General features: G+C 41.0%; 1 protein-coding gene and 1 long non-coding RNA gene across 2 annotated transcripts; one reads left to right on the plus strand and one right to left on the minus strand.

Annotated features, from left to right (window-relative positions):
* Positions 1–454: 454 nt before the first annotated feature.
* Positions 455–11,429, plus strand: SLC25A31 (solute carrier family 25 member 31). The gene is made up of 6 exons (XM_083457545.1): positions 455–798; positions 4,366–4,493; positions 7,901–8,018; positions 8,428–8,582; positions 9,620–9,745; positions 11,059–11,429. Exons 1-6 carry the CDS (start codon positions 582–584, stop codon positions 11,257–11,259), a joined length of 945 nt encoding a protein of 314 aa, XP_083313671.1. The 5' UTR covers positions 455–581; the 3' UTR covers positions 11,260–11,429.
* LOC310685449 lies at positions 10,154–18,984 on the minus strand. The gene is made up of 2 exons (XR_014515273.1): positions 18,775–18,984; positions 10,154–10,312 (listed from the first exon to the last, which is right to left on the minus strand). It is a non-coding gene; the product is annotated as an uncharacterized lncRNA (long non-coding RNA).
* Positions 18,985–19,716: the final 732 nt, after the last annotated feature.

Genomic DNA, 19,716 nt, shown 5'->3' on the forward strand with positions numbered 1-19,716 from the left:
ATTATTATTATTATTATTATTATTATTATTATTAGTGGGGATTGATTGAGTCAGGCCCTAGATTAACGGTGCTGCTGCCTTTAAAAGCCAGTCTGAAATATTTTAGTCCTAAAATGAATTCCACGAGCCCTCGGGGGCTATCTTGCCAGCCAAACTTTTGTTTTTTTGCTCGGCAGACAGAGCTTGAACACCTGTTAACCTTTGGTTGGAGAAACTGCGTTCAGAGGAGCCCATCGTTGTGATTCAGGCAATGTCCCTCTCCTGGTGCTTGCTTTGCTGGTTCCTAGGCCCTTGCTAGCAGAAGTTCCTATTCCTTGCTCATAATGCTAGGCCCTTGCTAACCTCCATCTCCAGGAGGCCCAGAATCTTCTTGGAGAAGGGATGCCCAGGAAGAGAGGCTCTCGTGATTGGGCGCTGCCGGGTCATGTGGCTTGAGAATGCATGCTTCTGATCCGGTTGGGGGAGGGGGACTCCATTGGCTCTTCCTGAGCAGTGGCAGTTAGAAGTGTTGCCTGGTGCTGGGGGATGCCACTTGGGGCTTCCATTTCCACCCAAACCCCTGTGCCCACCCAGTCGACAACATGCTGGCCGCAGAGGGGCAGCAGTTTTTCGACCCTGTCTCTTTCGGGAAAGACCTCATGATAGGTGGGGTGGCGGCAGCTATCTCCAAGACGGCAGTAGCGCCCATTGAGCGCGTGAAACTGCTGCTGCAGGTCCAGGCCTCGTCCAAGCAGATCCGGGCTGACCAGCAGTACAAAGGCATGGTAGACTGTTTTGTGCGCATCCCTCGGGAGCAAGGTACGTCTTCCCCAAAGAATAAGCCCTCCTCGAAGGGTTGGCGGGGTGTGAGAGCCACAAACGTTTGCCCCTTGTTTAAATTGTGCCTCAACTGTGAACAAAATAAGTGGCAATTCTGTTGTGCCAACCCCCCTCACCAGCTGCAATAAGAGGCTAATAATTCTGGCCTACCTTTTTGAGGTGGTTGTAAAAGATTGTGGGGAAATGTGCTATTAAGTTCTCTGAATACCTAGCACAAAACAAACACTTATTACTAATACTCTGAATAGAGTGTGTGTGTGTGTGTTTTCTCCAAAGCAATATTCCAGCTTTTACATGTTTCCAATCTTTCCTTAATGGCTGTGTGCTTCAAATGAGGCCTAACTTCCATATTCCTATATTGCTTTCATTCCGACCAAACAGTTGCACACTCCAGAGTACATAGTGCATAATATCATTTTTATGTCCTTTCCCGCTCATTGTACAACTCCCATCACCTTCCTGGCTGCTTCCACCGCGCCAGGTTTCCCTAATTCATACTGACCTATTTACACATGCAAAATTAATACAACATGCTCACATTTCAGCTAACAGGGAATATATTCACCCAGCAAGCGAGGATTTCTTCTGTAATATATACTCCTACTTCTCTAACCAACAGAAATACAAGACTCCCACTGCACCACACGTGCAGCCTGATTCTAGATACGTCTGCTTGGAGCTAAGCCCCACTGAGTTCAGTGGGACTTACTCCCAGGCCATTGCATGGGATAATTTGACTTCCTGGAATAATAGCTAAAGATCTCATAGGTGGTTATCTTTCTCCAAATAATTATTATAACATTGTACACTGACCTGTGCCGTGTATTTTTGTGCAGCTACTCTATTTATGGTGAATTCTAAGGGTGTTTTGTACGAATGTTCATACTTTTAAATTATAATTGTCAGTGTAAGCAGTTCTTTGTGTTTATGGATCCCCACTACAGTGCTGATTTGATTAGGAAAGCAGCAAATCTAAAACTACAAATCCACTAAACAACTAGTTCCAAGTACCTCCATATACCTTTAATTCAATAGGCATGGGAACTGTTTCCTTGCTGTGTGTATATGGTGTTAATGTGCACTAAATCTGTAGTTTAGCATGCCTTCAGTGTCTGTTTTACCAGCAAAATATTTAGCCTGGCTTATTTGGAGCCCACATCATGAAACAAAGATTCTGAACATTTTAGCTGCAGTTCTAAACCACTTTTATTAAGAAATGTTTTACTGAACTCCGCAGGACATACCAGACCAACCTGTGTAGAACTAGACTGCTAGTGTTTGGGTAGTAAGGTGAAATAGGACAATACAAATGTGTTATCCCTAAATGTGAAGTGAGCTTTTGGACCTAGTAAAGGAATATGTATCTTGAAGATATTTCAAAACAATTGGCAGTTCTTACCATGGCTTGATGACTCTCAAACTGTGATACCTTTGTGCATTTAACTTGAAACATTTGGTTCCCGTTTTAGAGTTATTTTACATGATAGAAGATGTTCTTCTGAAAATGAATGCCTTCGTTGTCTTCGTTTAAACACTACAGATTGAAGGTTGTCATATTAAATGTTGGGCGCAAGCTAAAATTTGTTCTATAAGTTGAATGAAATATGGATTACCAACTGCTCAGACTTTTATTTTCCATGTCATTCAGTTACATAACTTTAATAAAATATGAACACAAAAATGAACATAATTATCTACTATTCTTCATCAAATGTTGAAAGTATGCCCTTCATTTATGGTCTGCCAAGCTACTGAATAAAACAGGAAATATGCCCTGCTTGCTCTTATTAGCAAAAACATTAGTTTTAACTTTTTTCATAACAATCTTTTGCACTCCTGTCTTGATAGCCACTGATATTTGAAGCAATACTTTCCTTATCACTTTAAATTTAAATATTTGGTCCTGCAGTGTAAGCCCTCTCCTTACAACTTGCACTGAATTGCAGTGGTCACAACAGTAAAGATCTTTCATCGTACTGAATGTTTACAGAAGCCTTGTTTTCCATCAGAATACATAGAGTGCCCATTACTGATTGCCATTATTTACCTTGGTGCCTGCAGATGCAACACTTTTCCATCCTTTGACAACTTTTTGTCTTGAACAGATCTTACTTGCATGTTAAACTCATTTTCCACTGATCTAAACTCATCCTGTAAAATTGCCCTCTTTGACCTAACCAAGATTCTCAGATCTTTCCAATAATTCTTCCTCCCTCCTTCTCCCTTCCAGTTAACTGGTGCCCACAAGCTTTCGTATTGTTTGGCTTCGTGCTCCTTTTCAGCTCTCTTTACATTCCTGCAGTGAGACCTTGGCTTCTGGGGTCCTCAACATTTCCATTTGTCCCTTTGTTCGACTTTTCCTGTTCTCATATGCCGCTCTTTTTATCTGGTATTTCCTCTTGAAATACATATGTAGTTTAATCCAGGTCTGCCTATCTCCCTTTCTTTTGCCTATTCAGGTCTTCCTCAAAGCCTAGTTTTGCCTTCACTTTCCCCAGCTCTCAGCAAAACTCTTCCTCCAAAATAATTCCTTTTGTTGATCTAGTTTCACTTATTAAGGCACTAACACACTGCATCACCTGAGTCTTAGTAAGGTCACCTGAGCCTGAACAGCACAGTGGTCAGAATGTCTAAAATAATTATCGTTTGGCTAATTCTGGTTATTTACAATTTGTGCATGTATTCCTCCAATGTACTGCAAAACCAAGTCCACCACTCCTTATTAAAATAGGTTTTGCACCCCCTCTGGTGGTGAAAACATAGCCTAAAAAACAGCTGTACAGTACAGTACTATCTTACTAAGACTAGGTTGGTGATCAAACACACAGATTTAGCATGCTTTACCATCACGTGGGTGGCGCTGTGGGTTAAACCACAGAGCCTAGGACTTGCCGATCAGAATGCCGGCAGTTCGAATCCCCGCAACCGAGCTCCCATTGCTCGGTCCCTGCTCCTGCCAACCTAGCAGTTCAAAAGCACATCAAAGTGCAAGTAGATAAATAGGTACCACTCCAGCGGGAAGGTAATTGGCGTTTCCGTTCGCTGCTCTGGTTCAGCAGAAGTGGCTTAGTCATGCTGGCCCGGAAGCTCCCTCGGCCAATAAAGTGAGATGAGCGCCGCAACCCCAGAGTCGGCCACGACTGGACCTAATGGTCAGGGCTCCCTTTACCTTTTCCTTTACCTTACCATCACAGTGTGCTTTCTATTTCCTGCTGTTTATTTGCTAACTCTGGTTCTTTAAAGGATTAATAGCATCCAGCTTGCTGCTATCAATCTGAGCTTCCGTTTTTTCCAGGGTTTGCATCTCTCTCTGCTTTTTAAAAAATCAGTACTGAGACAGCTGTACCTAATTATAGGGGAGCTAGATTTGAGGTGAAAGAATTGGATGATCACTGCACATTGAACTCTTTATGGTTTCACCTATTCCACAAGTACCATTTCAAGCATATGAATAGCTCCAAGTTCAGTACACATAAACATGTAGTTATGCAACAGAAACTGTTTAAGATCATGTCAACTGTACATTTTTTAATCTTCTGTCTGTAGGATTTGCCAGCTTCTGGCGTGGCAATCTTGCCAATGTTATCCGGTACTTCCCAACTCAAGCCCTAAACTTTGCTTTTAAGGACAAATACAAGCAGATTTTCATGGCTGGAGTGGATAAAGATAAACAGGTAAATGTGGTCTAACATTTTGTTTATTGCTGATGTGTCCAAAACCATTTTGCTTGGTCCAAACATGAAGAAATTGGAATATCCTTTTGAATTATTAATAGTACACAGTACATTTCAATAGGTGGTGTATAAAAGAGGCATTGGGATTTGTATTTAAGAAAAAAAAGCTAATGAATATGAGTAATTGCGTGAACAATATTAATGCCCATCATTTTTGACAAATGGAACTTGCAATAAGATGTTCAGGGTTACTGCCAACTGTTTTCCAGGATACTTCATTCCTGCTCTCCTCCCTACAAGTAGGCCAGTGCCCCAAAGTTACTGTGCATGCTCAGTTCTCATTGGGATATTTTGGGGCTACATCTTAAGAGTTTTTACTGTGATTTTTGTTTTTGTACTTCTGCAAACCTTGGAGGTCACTGAAGCCTGCTGATACCTCCTCTTGTTTGTGAATGGTGCTATTTGAGCAATGCAAGTCTGTACTCTGAAGAATGAGCTTATTAGTATAGGATGTTTCTACTTGAAGCTCAGTATCATGCTATTTACAAAGACATTCTTTATCTGAATTAGGCCTTTAAAAAAAAAAAGTCCAGCTGGTACTTTAAGCCAAAATGAAAAAAGCAATTGCTCTTACTAAGTGGAGCAAGCAATCCTCTCACTGATTCCTGGAGCTCTCCAAACCTGTTTGACTTGACCAGTCGCATGGTATGCAGAGGCGTAAATCAGCAGTTTGGAAATGGTTTTCTGTTAATAGCACTGATGATACTGACTGTTCCCCAGCTCTGCGTTTTTCATCTGTAAAGGTAGATGCATGTATTTTCAAAGGACACCATCAGGGTGCAGAGCTGCCTCCTTCGAAAGGAATACTGAAAAGGCAGTCTTTAAGGGCAGGTTTACACGTCACTGTTGTTCATCACTCTGTGACTGCAGCATAACATGAAAATTTGTGCATGTGAAAGTGCCATTGCAAATCAAGCTCTATAAGTATATATTTTTTTTAAAAAAAGAAAAATCAGTGGAGACAGTTCACACATTCAGCAACAGGACTAGTTTAGATATTTGTTTGGGCTGCTATCTCCCCCCCCCCAAAAAAAAAAACCCCACTCATGCACAGTAATGTGTGAGGCTGCAATTTCAACATCAAAGTAAAGTGTGAGGTGACATTGTACTTTACACATCATTTTTAGGCGCTGTTGCAGCTGTGGAAATTACCGCTGTCTGTTTCTGATTCATATCGTTCCCATGTGCATGGGAGTATTTCTTATGGAGCAAAATAAATGTGTGAATTGATCCCAAGTGATGGGGATTTTGTGAATCAGCTTAAAGAGGGGACCCAACCCTACTTGATCCACTTCCCTGGCTACGCCTCCCCACTTGTGATAGATACTTTAAACTGAGGTTTGGTAGGAACCTCAAGGTTTGCGACTTGGAAAGGCGGTCCAGGCGTGCTCTGCCAGGAGTCACGTAGGATCGAGGGGAATTCATGCAGGCATGCTAAGGGCACCCTCCATTTGATGTGGAGAGCGGTCATTGTGAATCAGCCCTAACGTTCCACAGTTTGAGAAGGGGGATCAAACAACATACAATCACCTCAGTAACACAAAAAGGCTGTTATAGGCCATATGTTGTTGTTGTTGTTGTTGTTGTTTAGTCGTTTAGTCGTGTCCGACTCTTCGTGACCCCATGAACCAGAGCACACCAGGCACTTCTGTCTTCATATGCCTTTTGCCTTTGTCCATGGAGTTTTCTTGGCAGGGATACTGGAGTGGCTTGCCGGTTCCTGCTCCAGGTGGATCATGTTTGGTCAAAACTCTCCACTATGACCTGTCCATCTTGGGTGGCCCTGCACGGCATAGCTCATAGCTTCTCTGAGTTATTCAAGCCCCTTCGCCACGGCAAGGCAGTGATCCATGAAGGCCATATAATATACTATATATGTATTTTGGGGAGATCTTTTATTGCTATGTAACCTTTGTTTGATACTGTCATGGGATTTTTAAAGGGATTTTTTTCTAACAAGCTGATTCCTTTTCTTTCCTCCCAGTGCCTTCTGCATTGCCAGAATCATACTTTCTAAAGCACCTGGTACTATTTCATGCTTAATGACCATCCATTTACAAATACTCTGCATTTGGATTTAATACCTTGTATTGCATACTTATTTTCTGTCAGTATTCATATGTAAGCCATTTCAATTTTAAACCTCTTGCTCTGAAAGAACATGAAATACATCTTGACATACTTTGTGATATAAATGCTCCAAAGGGTAAAAGTCTTTTTGATTTTTTATATTATCATACTGTTATATTTTCAAATAAATAGTTTCAACAATGTGTGTCTTGAATATTGAAGTTCCCATCTAGCTTAAGTTAGTTGTGTGTAATAACTCCCATTGAAACTGTAAAGTTGTAAATGCCAGTACCAAAAGATTCTGGGTCATATATAACTAAGTTAAGGGTAGACCCGTTTAAATTAGGCCCATTAATTTTAATAGGTCTACTCTGATAAAACTCAGTTGACTACCACTCAACCTTCCCTCAAAATGTAAAGAAACCAAAAAAATCTTCTACTTCAAATCACAGCCTTAACCTAGTTATTCAAAAATAACTTGTGGCACCATAAATACTAAATATTCTATTATGGCAGAAGCCTTTATGGACCACAGTCTACTTCATCAGATGAATGAAGTGTTATCCTGAGTTACGTATGTATGTATAAATAGATACACACACACAAGGGGAAGGGGAGAAGGTAAACAATGTGGTCACAGGTAAATGAAATGCAGTAAGTACAGTGACAGTGATAATTGCATAATTTAATCTGGTCATTCATACAACGGCTGAGGGTAACACAGACATCCTGGCGTTGGTAAACCAATTATCATGAGTGTAATAATTAAAAAACAACAACTTTGTCCTGCTTCAAACTACAGGTTTGAGACTACACTGAACCTCTTGATGAATTATACCAGTAATTCACTGGTTTCATCTTTCTGTCTCCCTTTGAAGTTCCTTTGTTACTCAATTCTCATGGCACAATTTGTGTTGGGATGGATTTTGTGAAAGAGCCTCAGGTTGTCTAAAATTTGTTTTACACACAAGCCAAGTTTCACCACCAAGTCTTGAGTTTGGTGCGCCCTTTGCAACGCAAGTTGTGGATTTTCTCATGGGAATTTGCAAGAGGAAACTCCATCTTGAATTCCCTCAACTAAAATGTTGCCGTTAAATCTAAGTTCCATAGAGCACTGTTGATTTATTCAAGATTTATTCACCATTGGGAATGCAAAAAACCCCAGTAATTTCAGGCTTGTGTCATCGCACCTTTGCTTCAGGTATTTGTATAAAAAAATTAAAAATGGAGGATTGTTACAAACCCTGTTTTTGAACTCAGCAGTTTTTCCTTTTCAGTTCGGGAGGTGGTTTGTTTCAAATCTGGCTTCTGGTGGAGCAGCTGGAGCAACTTCATTGTGTGTGGTATATCCATTAGACTTTGCACGGACCCGATTAGGTGCTGACATTGGAAAAGGTAAGAGCTTCATCTTCATATTTTAAGGGTTGTGTGCTGAGACTGGCAGTTTGTGTTTCTGCCTTCTTTGTGGTGGTGCCCCAGTTTAGGGAGCTCCCTTCCTAGAAATATGCATTTGTTCCCTCCATTACTATCATTTTGATGTAGCGGGGGGGGGGGGTTCAACCCAACAGTTTAGTATGTGATGGGTAGTAGGTTTTCAGCAGCTGAAAATTGTTGCATTTGTTTTGAAAAATGTTTTTCATGATATTTTACCAGTTGTATGGCTCCTTATATGGCTCCCTGGGCTCCTTTGGGAAGAAGGACAGGATAAAAAAATGAATTAATAGTAATAGTTCCCCTGTTCATTGTGGGGAATTCTTAGAGCTAAAGTGCTCCCCTAGTTTTGTTATTTTGTCTTTCATTTTAGGTATGGAAGAGCGACAGTTCAAAGGCCTTGCTGACTGTATTGGTAAAATTGCAAAAAAAGATGGCATTACCGGCCTATATCAAGGATTTGGTGTTTCAGTACAGGGGATCATTGTATATCGGGCATCCTATTTTGGATGTTATGACACCATAAAAGTAAGTTTTCTGATCAAAGTCACCCTTTCCCATTAAAAAAAAAAGGATTATTTGTCACCTTTATTATGGATGCATTTTACAGTATTTATCCTATCAGCTAAGATATTATTAATCCTATTGCAGAAACAGAGAGCTAAGACTTAAAAATAAAAAGACATGCCCAATTTGGTTTGTATTCCTTTAGTTGGTTATTATTTTATAAATTTAATAAATCTACTACATGATCCGGAGGAGCTCTGTGGTTACCTAATGGTTGATGATAACACTTGTTTTAAAGCTAATTATTTCTACACATTTATTCGTCCCAATTTGCTAATTGGTTCCTGAAGCCCAAAGGTCTGATGCAATATGATGCTCCTTTGCTCACAATGGCTGCCCTGTTGATTTAAAATGAGAAAGCAAGTTGACTGTTAAATTGGGCAGCCCTTGCAATCAAGATCTCAGTGTATTCATTGGACATGGGGATGCTCATATGTATAGATAAAACGTTTATACTATTTAGTTAATTAATGTGCCTCACAGATGAATCCTGTGCATTTTTATTTAGAAGTAAATCTCTTGTGATTTCCTGCTACAGAAACGGCTTTTAAGCTCTAAGGGATGCTAACCAGGCTTCTGGACAGTCTCGTTCGGACTGCGAGAGATCTTGCAGGAGCCTCCCAGAGCCCGCTTGAGACTTTCCCAAAGCCCAGTAAGCCTAAAAGCTCTGTCTTGTGTGTCTTTAATTTGTGTGATATCAGCTGCGAAGCGTGTAAAGCTGCAATCACACAAGTTAAATGTGCTTAAGTTGCAATCTTAATATATGTTATTTGCCCCCTCCCCCAAAAAAATCATTTGGCCTGTTTGCCATGTGTAAAGTGTAAAGCAAAAGGAGAAAAGAATATGGTTCCAACTACACTGACCATGTAAAATAATCCATTCAAAATACAATGCACTTAGGAAATTCTGAAGCAATATAATGATTTGACAGCATCTGTTTTTCCATTTAGATTCTCAAGATACCCCAGTGAATTCTTATTTCTCTTTTCTCTTCTTAGGGAATGTTGCCAAATCCAAAAGAAACACCATTTGTCGTATCTTTTGCAATAGCTCAAGCTGTGACTGTATTTTCTGGCATACTGTCATACCCCTTTGACACTGTCAGAAGACGCATGATGATGCAGGTAAACAACATATACTTGCTTGTGTCTAAGCACAGGAGGCCTATCTAGAAGGGTAGAGTCCTGGGGGGAATTCTAGGAGGGTAAATATTAAAAAATTTCAAAGCTACACTCTTCTCCTGTCCCCCACTGACATCCTTCAATTTGCATTTGCAGAGGCTCCTGCAGCCATTTTTATCAATCAGCTAATTGCACAACATAGCATATCACATATAACAAGTGCTATCACCAGGACTCTCTCAGGTGGGGAGGGGAAGCATTTACCTGGGTGTGTGGACCCTACATTTTGACCACAGATTTGTGTGGTTGCCCAGCTGGCTAGTCAGAAACATGTATTTGCCTGTTGATGTGCTGAGCAAACCAGGTGATTATGCTTTTTCATGATTTAATTTCAAAGCAGCAGTGTGTGTCTCTGTGTTAAGAGAAATACATTTATTTTTATTCTTTTCCTGTTGGGGGTAAGGGGGCAGTAACCGTCCTGTTGTCGCCCTGTGGTGCAAAGAACGCAAGCTCTGTCATGTGCTTTCTTGAAGGTCTGCTGTGTATTTCAGCAATGGGTCTGCCTGACAGCTGTTTTATTTACAAAAAGAGAAACAACTTATGTAATTTTATGTAATCTTCCTTCTGGATTTTTTTTCAACATTAGAGACTTTTGAAAAGGAAGTACAGTATGCCAATTTGAAAGCAAGAGAAATTAATTTTTTATATCTTACAGATTTATATGGAATACTATTTGACTATCTCAATATAAACATCTATCTTAAAAAATAGATTAAGAAAATTCTCCGGTGTAAATATTTTGATGCAAACACATTTTTTAAAACATCTATCAAAAAAACCATACTACCAACTTTGGGGAAATCTAAACACTTCTAGATTGGTACTTGTCGATGTTGTTGATGGGGGTGGGGAACCATGTGAAGTTCAGTGAAAAGGCAGTGAAGAACAATGTTCCAAAAATATGCTTCAGACGTTATCCAAGAATCAGCATGCTTCAAAACACCCTGAGGAATGACATGACCTTGTTTAACTCTGAAGCTTAAAAGAAACATCACAAGAAGATCACAGACTTGCTAAATTTAGCTGCAGAGAACTACATCAGGGAAGCATTTACTCATTAAGGTTCTTATATTGAAACAGAGATAAAATTAGTGAGAGGTGTTTCTAGACTTATAATTACAAAAATGCCTAATACTATATATCAGACCCTAGACTGAAAATTATAAAAATACCAAATGCCAGATTAGTCCCTTGCCACATAGTAAGCATGTACATTTTCCAATCATCTGTCTTTGTTTAAAATTATTTTAACACAGAGTGGAGAGGCTGAACGTCAGTACAAAGGAACCATTGACTGCTTTTTCAAGATATACAACCAGGAAGGATTAAATGCCTTTTTTCGGGGAGCCTTTTCAAATGTACTTCGTGGGACAGGCGGTGCCTTGGTGTTGGTCCTATATGACAAAATTAAGGAGTTTCTTAATATTGATCCATCAATAGGCCGATCATCTGACTAAAGTCACTGATAATAGTCACCTGTCCCTACTGTTAAAAATGTCATTCATTATTATATGATGAGTACTGTAAGAGCAATCAAAAGTTTTGCATGGGTCTGCTAATCATTTACACTAATGGTTTGAAGGCAGCTAAAGCATGATTTGTTTCCTTTCATAAAGAGTTGCATTTACTTGTTTTTGTGTGTGTGCATTCCTTTCAAATGCCTGACTTTCGTTTTTTCACTTGTATTTGTTGTGTCACTCATTTTCACTACCAAGTCAAAACCAAGGTTGCTGCTATTTTCATCTAACAATTGGGCAACTTATAGTGACAAAACCCTGTTGAATGAGCTGAGGTTGGAACCCAGATTTCCATGAGGCAAGGTCAGCACCAGTCACTAGAGAGCTTTGGGGAACATGCAGCCCTCCAGATGTCCAAATTTTCTTCAGCCCAAACCAGCATGGCCAGTGATCCGAGATAATAGGAGTTGTAGTCCCACAACATCTGGAGGGCCACAGATTCCCTATCCATGCACCAGATTTTAGATTTTTTTTAATTAGTGCAGTCAGAAATGAGGTGCTTTTCCTGACAAGACACACATCCGTCTGTTTTTATGAGGCAGTTTAATATCCACAGCCATCAAGGTAGCAGAGCTCTTGCAAAAGTTGTAATTTTCAAATCTTTAACTCCACACTAATCCCTTCCAAGTTAATAGAATTGCTCTGGTGTAAATTACAGATATGTGGAGGAAAGCAAATGGCTATGAATAGATGTAGCTTATGGTACTTAGTAGACAGCTTGCTTGCATACGTATTTATAGCACTTCTATCCGGCCTTTTGCCAAATAGCCTTAAGGCGGCTAACAATGTGAAGTAGTAAAATGCAATAAACATAACAACAAGAGATAGCTAACTAAAACAGCAGATAAAACAATAGAGAGGGTAATTAGAAACTCAGATAAAGACAACATAAACAGAAGTGAGAAGAAACTACGAGTCATTAAAGGCGCAAAGAACATGACAAACTTCATCTGACACTTAAAAGATTACAAAGAAGGTGCCAGGAAGATATGCCTGTGAAGGGAGTTGCCCTTTCTCCAGTAGCCACATGCCTACTGTGGTTGGGCCCCCAAAATAAGGGCCTTAGAAAAAGATCTGTCTGCTTCATGTGGAAGAAGACCGTCCTTTAGATATCCCTGCCATGGAGTATAAAGAGCAAAAACAGCACTTTGAATTGAGCCCATAAACAAGCAAAATGGGAGCCAGTGAAAAATCTATTCATACTGAAGTGATGTATCCTTAGCAGTTAGCTTCAGTAAATAGTCTAGAGATGGCATTCTGCACCAGTTGAAGCTTCCATGGTGCTTTTCAGAGGCAGCTTTACAAGTGGTGTGTTACAGTATTGTAACCCGGGTGTTACCAGTCTGAGAAGGACAGGCCAGAGAACATTAGGGGACATGCCTTGAAGAATTTGAGAAAGAGTTGAAAGCTACTATCATTTAGTCACGCCCATGAAAACAACATTGATTTGCCCAGCTTGATATGTATTGTCATCTCTTCCTGACAGACCTTGGAGATATACAAAACAACATTTGATCATTAAGTCAATGTGAAATCGAGGCTGGTTGGGTTCCCGCTCCTTCACCAAATCAAATGTAAAAAAGCACTCAGGGTTGCCAGCTGAATGGCTGACTTCCACCACCTTGAAATAGAAAATTAAGGAAGAAAAAAATATCTGCTACTCATTCAACAGATGGTGGGAGTGTGTTAATTCTTATACTACTAGCCAACAAGCTTGCAGGAGAATCCTTTCCCCTGGTGTATTCCTTTCACGCTTGCAGAATAAACCTGCGGCGATAACAGATGCTCAGTTGGCAGCACCCTGAAAGCGTGTTTCAGAGAGGACAAAACTACAGTCGTTTCAGTATGCCACGTTTGCATATGCCTACTTTCAGAGGAAGTCCAAAAGAGGTCTTGGAACGTAGGGTTTAGGTGATGGCACTCTCGTTCCTCCTGGAAATAATGGGTCATTATTTCCTGTTCCATCGTTTAGAAAACCCAAGGTTCTTTGACATGAAAGGTGGTAGAACTGGAGAAGAATCTAGCAGAGCAGAGGTTCTCAAAGTTTCTACCCTCCAGGACACACTTGAGAGGGGTGGAAATTATTGGAACCCACTAAGTGGCAAAATGGCAAGGAAAGGGTGGAGCCAAATAGTGTTGGGTAGAGGAGGAGTTTGGCATAAGCAGCAGTTATGGACATCAAATTCTGTTGATAATTAATCCCTCTTTGTAAATTGCTAATTTTGGCAAAGTTTCATAACTAATTTTTCCTCAGGCCAAGAATGGGCATTAGCCCTGATTGTAGTGTGACATGCTCATTTTAGGGACACCTTACTCATCTAATGTCTCTATCTGGACAGAGTTTTTTATTCTGTATCCCCTATGCCTTTCAAAAGTATTTTTACTCAAATATAATTTCTTTCCCCTTTTTCTTTTCACTCTCAATTTGTACCTTATTTCTCCACACCCAGACTGTCAATTAATCTCTCTGTCTTTCCTCCTATAGCAGCTTTACATTATTAACAATTGTACGCACTCACTATTTCCTTTAGCACATCCTATGGCCCTTTCGCTTCAGAGGAAGGAAGCACCTGCCTTCACCCCTCCCAAATTCACCAACAACCCTTGCTCAGTGTGTGGGGAGTTGCTGGTGCAGGCTTCAGTTCAACCCAAAATTATGGCCTGGCCAGAGGGCTGGTTGAGTGTGTGAGGAGGCACTGGGTAGGTTATGGCATGAGGATCGGTTGTGGGCCCTGGTCCACCATTTAAGAATCTGGACGCCCAGATTCCCTTTCCCTCAATCTCCTATGAAAACGCCACACACACCCCCTCGCCTACCTTTGTGGACCTTGGAAAGTATTTCTTACATTTTTTTAAATCTCATGTAAACCATAACAGTTCAGTGGCAACCTTTATAGGACACTGGAGGAGAGAAGGAACCACAAAATATGAAAGCAGCAGTAATACGTTGATGCAATAGCATGACCACCATTAAGGGCAAAAGGTCCAGAAATTCTACAGGATGGTTACCATGGCAACACACCAAAAGCCTACTTGTTTTCCTTGGGAATGAATTGTATATGAGCGTACAAGGTGTTATGTTCAGTGGTTTGTTTTTCATAAGCACTGCTACTCAGTTGTGGCTCTTAAGGGAGACATAATGTTTGGAACTGAATATGCTGGTAAAATGATTTACACAGCCTGCTGCACAGGGATGAGGTTGCAAGGCACATTACATCTATAGTCTTCCCTAGTGAAGCCCTCAGAAAGGCAGCTTTTCCCACAGAATAGGCTGTATTTGTCAAGAGATAAGAACATTTGTTTTTCTATGCAGTTCTAGGGCAGCCTTTAAAGGCGCTTTCTCATTAACAGTGTTGATTTTCCTGCTTTAAAAGAGGAGAATGCAATTTCATTTGCTTCTGCATTTATAGCATTATACTGGAACTTTAAAAAAAGTGTATGTATAAGTGTCAGTCTTGTTGGCATCCGTATGTCTCGAGAGACAATGGAGTGCACCTCCGGCTGTGAAATCAAACCTCTGTGTTAGCAGTACCAAAGTGACCTCGAGGTGCAAACCTGGGCAGTGTGAATGGAGGTCCTGGGATGCCAAGACAATAAGACCCCCATCTTGGCCTCACTGATGTGGTTTAAAGGAAAGCAGAGCAATACATTTGGCACCAGCTGGGCTGCAGGAGTTGCCAGAAGACAACCCCTGCACCCCCCCTGCACCCCCCACACTACGCCACTGGTGTGAACAGAAGAAGAAGGAAGTAAATTGGAAATGCAGCAGGGGGAAATAACCTCATACTGTTTCAATCAGAACTGCATATAAAAAAGAACTCCAGGAAGCTGGACTGGATATAAGGGCAATGGTGGAGCAGCATCCCACCCAACCTAACAAACCAACCTCCACTGTCATCCCCTGACAAGGGAGAGCAGGGACCAGCTACCCCCCCCCCCGATCCACAAAAAAAATATTGAAAAGCATTGAAAGTACTCAATTAACTGAGGTTCTGTCCCCCCCAACCAAAGCCTTCCCCCCATAATGTCCTATTTTGAGGGGTATATTTACCCATGATTTCTCAAAAAAGCTCAACAACCTTGGAATCCTAGCTATGCCCATGTTCCCTGAACTGTTTTCACTTAAAACCTCATCCATGACACTTCATAAATGTTCCTGGTCAGAGTCAATTGTAGGCCAAAGGCTTCACACCATAATGTATACTTTGCATAACAACTGCCACCTGCACCTCGTTGCCCGACTAACAACCATGTTTTCCCAAGATGCAAAATGTAATTATTACTATTGTGTAAGTAATATATATTTTGGACAATAGGAACACTTAACATCTGTTTGCTTATGGAACACGATTGAGTTCTAGTGTTTCTCTTAATTTTTTCCCCTTTTACTATTATTTGCTCATCAGGTGCCTGGGAGCGCCATTTTAATAATTAACCAATCTCTGTCTCTGGATTTTCAATTCGTTGCTTAATTTATTTCTGCATAACAGTATCTAGGGCTGCTGGGCCGGCCTCTGTCATGTTAGGCCACTCCCAGAAATACTTTTTCCAAAGTTGCCAGAAGAAAACATATAAGGCACCATCCAACAGTCTTAGGGACTCCACTACAATTTATGTAGAAGGCTCCGTCCAACAGTCTTAGGGACTTCACTCCAATTTATGTAGGGTTTACTCCTTAGCATTTTCTTCTCCTGGAGATATTCCGCAAGGCAGCAGAGGTTTAGGATCAGAGTTTTCCTTCTCTTAGATGGGCTACCCTTCCAGGTTAATGAACCCCATCTGTCCCTCACTTCTCTCTGCAGCACAGGCAGAAACTGTCTTTGTCATTGGACCCACTATTGGTCTCATCTGCTCAATCTGCTGGAGATTGCCGCATGCAAAGGGAAGTTCCTAATTTATCCAGGGTTTGAGACCCATTGTCTACCCTCCCTTGGTTTAGCCAGCCAATCTAAGCCATTCTCAGGGTGTGGTGACTGCCGCACAATGACAGCTTCTAGGAGCCACTGCTGAGAGCTGAATGCAGGGTGGAGACCAAAGGTGGACAAATTATCCCAGATGTGTCTCCCACCAGAGGTACTACCCCTCCTTTAACATCCCATGTACCCCATGTGTAAATACACAATTACAGTGGTGCCCCGGGTTACAGACGCTTCAGGTCACAGATGTTTCAGGTTACAGACTCTGCTAACCCAGGAATAGTACCTCGGGTTAAGAACTTTGCTTCAGGATGAAAACAGAAATTGCACGGTGGCAGCGGGAGGCCCCATTAGCTAAAGTGGTACCTCAGGTTAAGAACAGTTTCAGGTTAAGAACGGACTTCCAGAACGAATTAAATTCTTAATCCGAGGTACCACTGTAGTATATATGACCAAGTAATCTGTATTTCCAGGACTGTCCTGGGAAAATTGGGACACTTGGAGGGTATGTGACCAGCCTGCACAGTTCATGGGCAGGAAGTGCCTGATGGAGCTGGGATGAAATTAACTCTGCTTCACAGCTCTCCCACTGAGGAAGTTTGATGGAATGGCTGCCCTAGATAACAGCTGAAGGGGAAGAAGCCTGATGGTGCTGGTCTATGTCTATAGTGAAACAGTGATATTTCACTATAGACTATAAAAAGAGGGGGTTGGATCAAGGAAACCAATAGGAAGAAAAACTGATACCTCCCATTGAAATCAACTAGAAACTCTCAAGCAGGCAGGACCCGCTTACCAGTACACTTCCAGTTAGCACTGGAAAGGACATTTGCTAAAATAAGACTTGTGAATAAACATGACAGAAATACCTTTATCATGGATAAGAGCATTAAGTGCTGCATTGAACCTCCATTTTCATTCAGTTTCCACCTGATTATGAACAAGCAATGCCTCAACTGTTGTAAAAAGGGTTCTGGTCTGTGAGCAACCTGGTGCAACAAATATTATCACCAAAAATGTATCTAGAAAATGACAAATACAAGTAAGATACCCAGCCACCTATGATGGTCCCTAAAGCAATGTTTTTGGGGAAACTATCAGCATCATGTAGCTGCCCCTCCCAACATGACATTTTGTGGTGAGCTTAGCCTCCTTATTCCCTTCCTGGCACTTCTCATACACATCTATAAATCTGTAAACACTGCATTTTAATTTTATTCAGTGCAGCAACACTTAGAGGCCACTTTAGTTCATTGACATATGTATCAGAAAAGGGAAAACAGTGATTTAATGATGGAAATCTAGTGACTACTCCTTTAATCACCTCTTGATTTCAGGCCTGATCATTCAGTATTTGGTTTGCAATGCAGTGCAGGTAACTGCTACAAGATAGTACTAGAAGTAAAACCTGTTCCTTTGATGCAGAGGGCATGTTTTACAGAAATCCCTCTGACACATGCCCTGACTAGTAATCGCTGATTTGCTAGATCACCGGGTGTGGAAATTTATTTTCTCTCTCTAGTTTACATTTTTAATTGTTTTCTTCACAATAGATTTCTATGACATAGTTACTTGTGACATACTCTGGATGACACAAGAGCATTTGAGTAATGCAGATTGTTCTGAGACCACATTGGATTTCTGGGTCTTCAAGACTCTTCAGGTGCTCTAGAGTGTCACTACCCTAGGCACTCTTTGAGCATAATAGTAAATTAAAATGGCAGCTCCACTTCCAGGTCCCTCTTTGAGTGTTGCCGCATCACCACTGCCAAGTGCACCAGGGCGCCTGAGGTGTGCTGACGTCACACACGCCTGCCCCGTGGCATGCATGTGCTGCTGAGTAGAATTTGGGGGGGCAGCCCCTTCACTGAAAATTTGTGGGTGCCGGGGCCCCAACAGCCCCACATAGATGGCGCCTATGACCATTCCCAAGTGAGCCTGAGATGGCCCACCAGCATAACAGAGGGTCCAGCAGAGTGCATTTGCGCAGACCTCAAAAAAATGCCGTTATTTTTAGTCAGAGTTGGCAGAGCTGGGCTAGATTTCCCAATAGTCTAACTCAATAGAATGCAGCTTCATTACATTCACATATTGTAATTGTCGCCACTGTGTGAAGGGCCTGGTGAAGGGCAGGTAATTTTTTTTTTATAAAGTAAATTAAATACATAGTCCATCAGTTACAAATGGGAGTAGGGTTTGTGTGTGCATAGAGCAATTACCAGAAACATACTTTTTTGTGATTCTGGCCTGAATAGCTGTAAAAGGGGCAAGAGCTTGTCTGGTCCTGCTGTCAGGAAGAGACCATGCTGTGATTAATCAGGGCATGTGAGGGGAACCTTTGGCCCTCCAGATGGTGTTGAACTACAACCCCCATATGTCCCCAATGACCAGGGATGATGGAAGTTGTGGTTCAGTAACATCTGGAGGGCCAAAGGTTCACCATACCTGAATTAGGGAAACCATAATAAGCAAATACTTCTGCTGCTATGACAGCAGTGAGCCTTGAACATTCTTATTCTGCATTCCTTTGGCTGCTTACCTAACAGTGTGGAAGATTCTAAAGGGCGTGGAATCAATAGAACAAAACTGCCCTCAAACTCGATAAGTGATGTGGGATTCAGGTCTCCTTTATCAGAAGAGTGCTATGCAAAGTCCTGAAGTAATAACATATAGACAAGGAAGGTGATGACTGAAATAAAACTACACCTGAAATACCTTTCTGGTTTGCCCATTGTAAAGGTTATTCCCCCCCCCCCCCCACCTGCAAAGGGAGTCTAGTTCATGAGGCAGTGATATACTGCGTGTGGCAGAATGTTACCATGTTTCATGTCACAATGGTATGACATCTTCCCCAAAACACATCACATAGGTTTTTGATAAGATCTATAAGATTTCTGTGCGATCTTTGTTGCTCATGTATTGAGGATGGGGGTTGAGTGTGAACAATCAAGACATGAATTGAATGGATAATCTATTAATTTATATTATTGTCCAATTAATTTTTACTATCAGCCAGTGTCTTTTTATAACAAAACATTTGTATAGCCTCTTATCACTGGAATTTAGTTTTCATTAATATCTAGCAGTACTGGTGCATGTAGTGAGTTCAGGTTACATGTATAAATTAACTCATCACTGAAAATCAGGGCAATGTGCTTTTTCTGTAGTGCGAAGATGTTCGTTTTTATTCCGTTCTTCTTAAAATACATTGTTGGCCCTTTTTTAAAAATGTGATTTTATTGCAAATATGCAGCAAAATACATAACAATAAAAATCAGTAATAAAAACGTAGTTCCCCTCCCTCTTTCTTGTATTACCTTTTTATTGAAATACAGATCCTTCCATTGCCTTGCAACATATTTATGCTGTTTAATAATGGGAAAACCCTTTCATGTCTTCAGATTTACGACATGAAGACTAATATATAACACCCACATGAAATAAGATCTGCTTAGCTATGTCAATCTGTGTAATTACAGAA

This window comes from Podarcis tiliguerta (genome assembly GCF_965153285.1).
Source record: "Podarcis tiliguerta genome assembly, chromosome: 9".
Classification (NCBI taxonomy): domain Eukaryota; kingdom Metazoa; phylum Chordata; class Lepidosauria; order Squamata; family Lacertidae; genus Podarcis; species Podarcis tiliguerta.

What these genes read in the sequence shown, in the direction of transcription:
- SLC25A31 (XM_083457545.1), top strand. Translation starts at nt 582, where the DNA reads ATGCTGGCCGCAGAGGGGCAGCAGTTTTTCGACCCTGTCTCTTTCGGG. An exon ending in GATGTTATGACACCATAAAA is followed by an intron (nt 8,583 to 9,619) that starts GTAAGTTTTCTG and finishes TTCTCTTCTTAG; the next exon opens with GGAATGTTGCCAAATCCAAA. An exon ending in GAAGACGCATGATGATGCAG is followed by an intron (nt 9,746 to 11,058) that starts GTAAACAACATA and finishes ATTTTAACACAG; the next exon opens with AGTGGAGAGGCTGAACGTCA.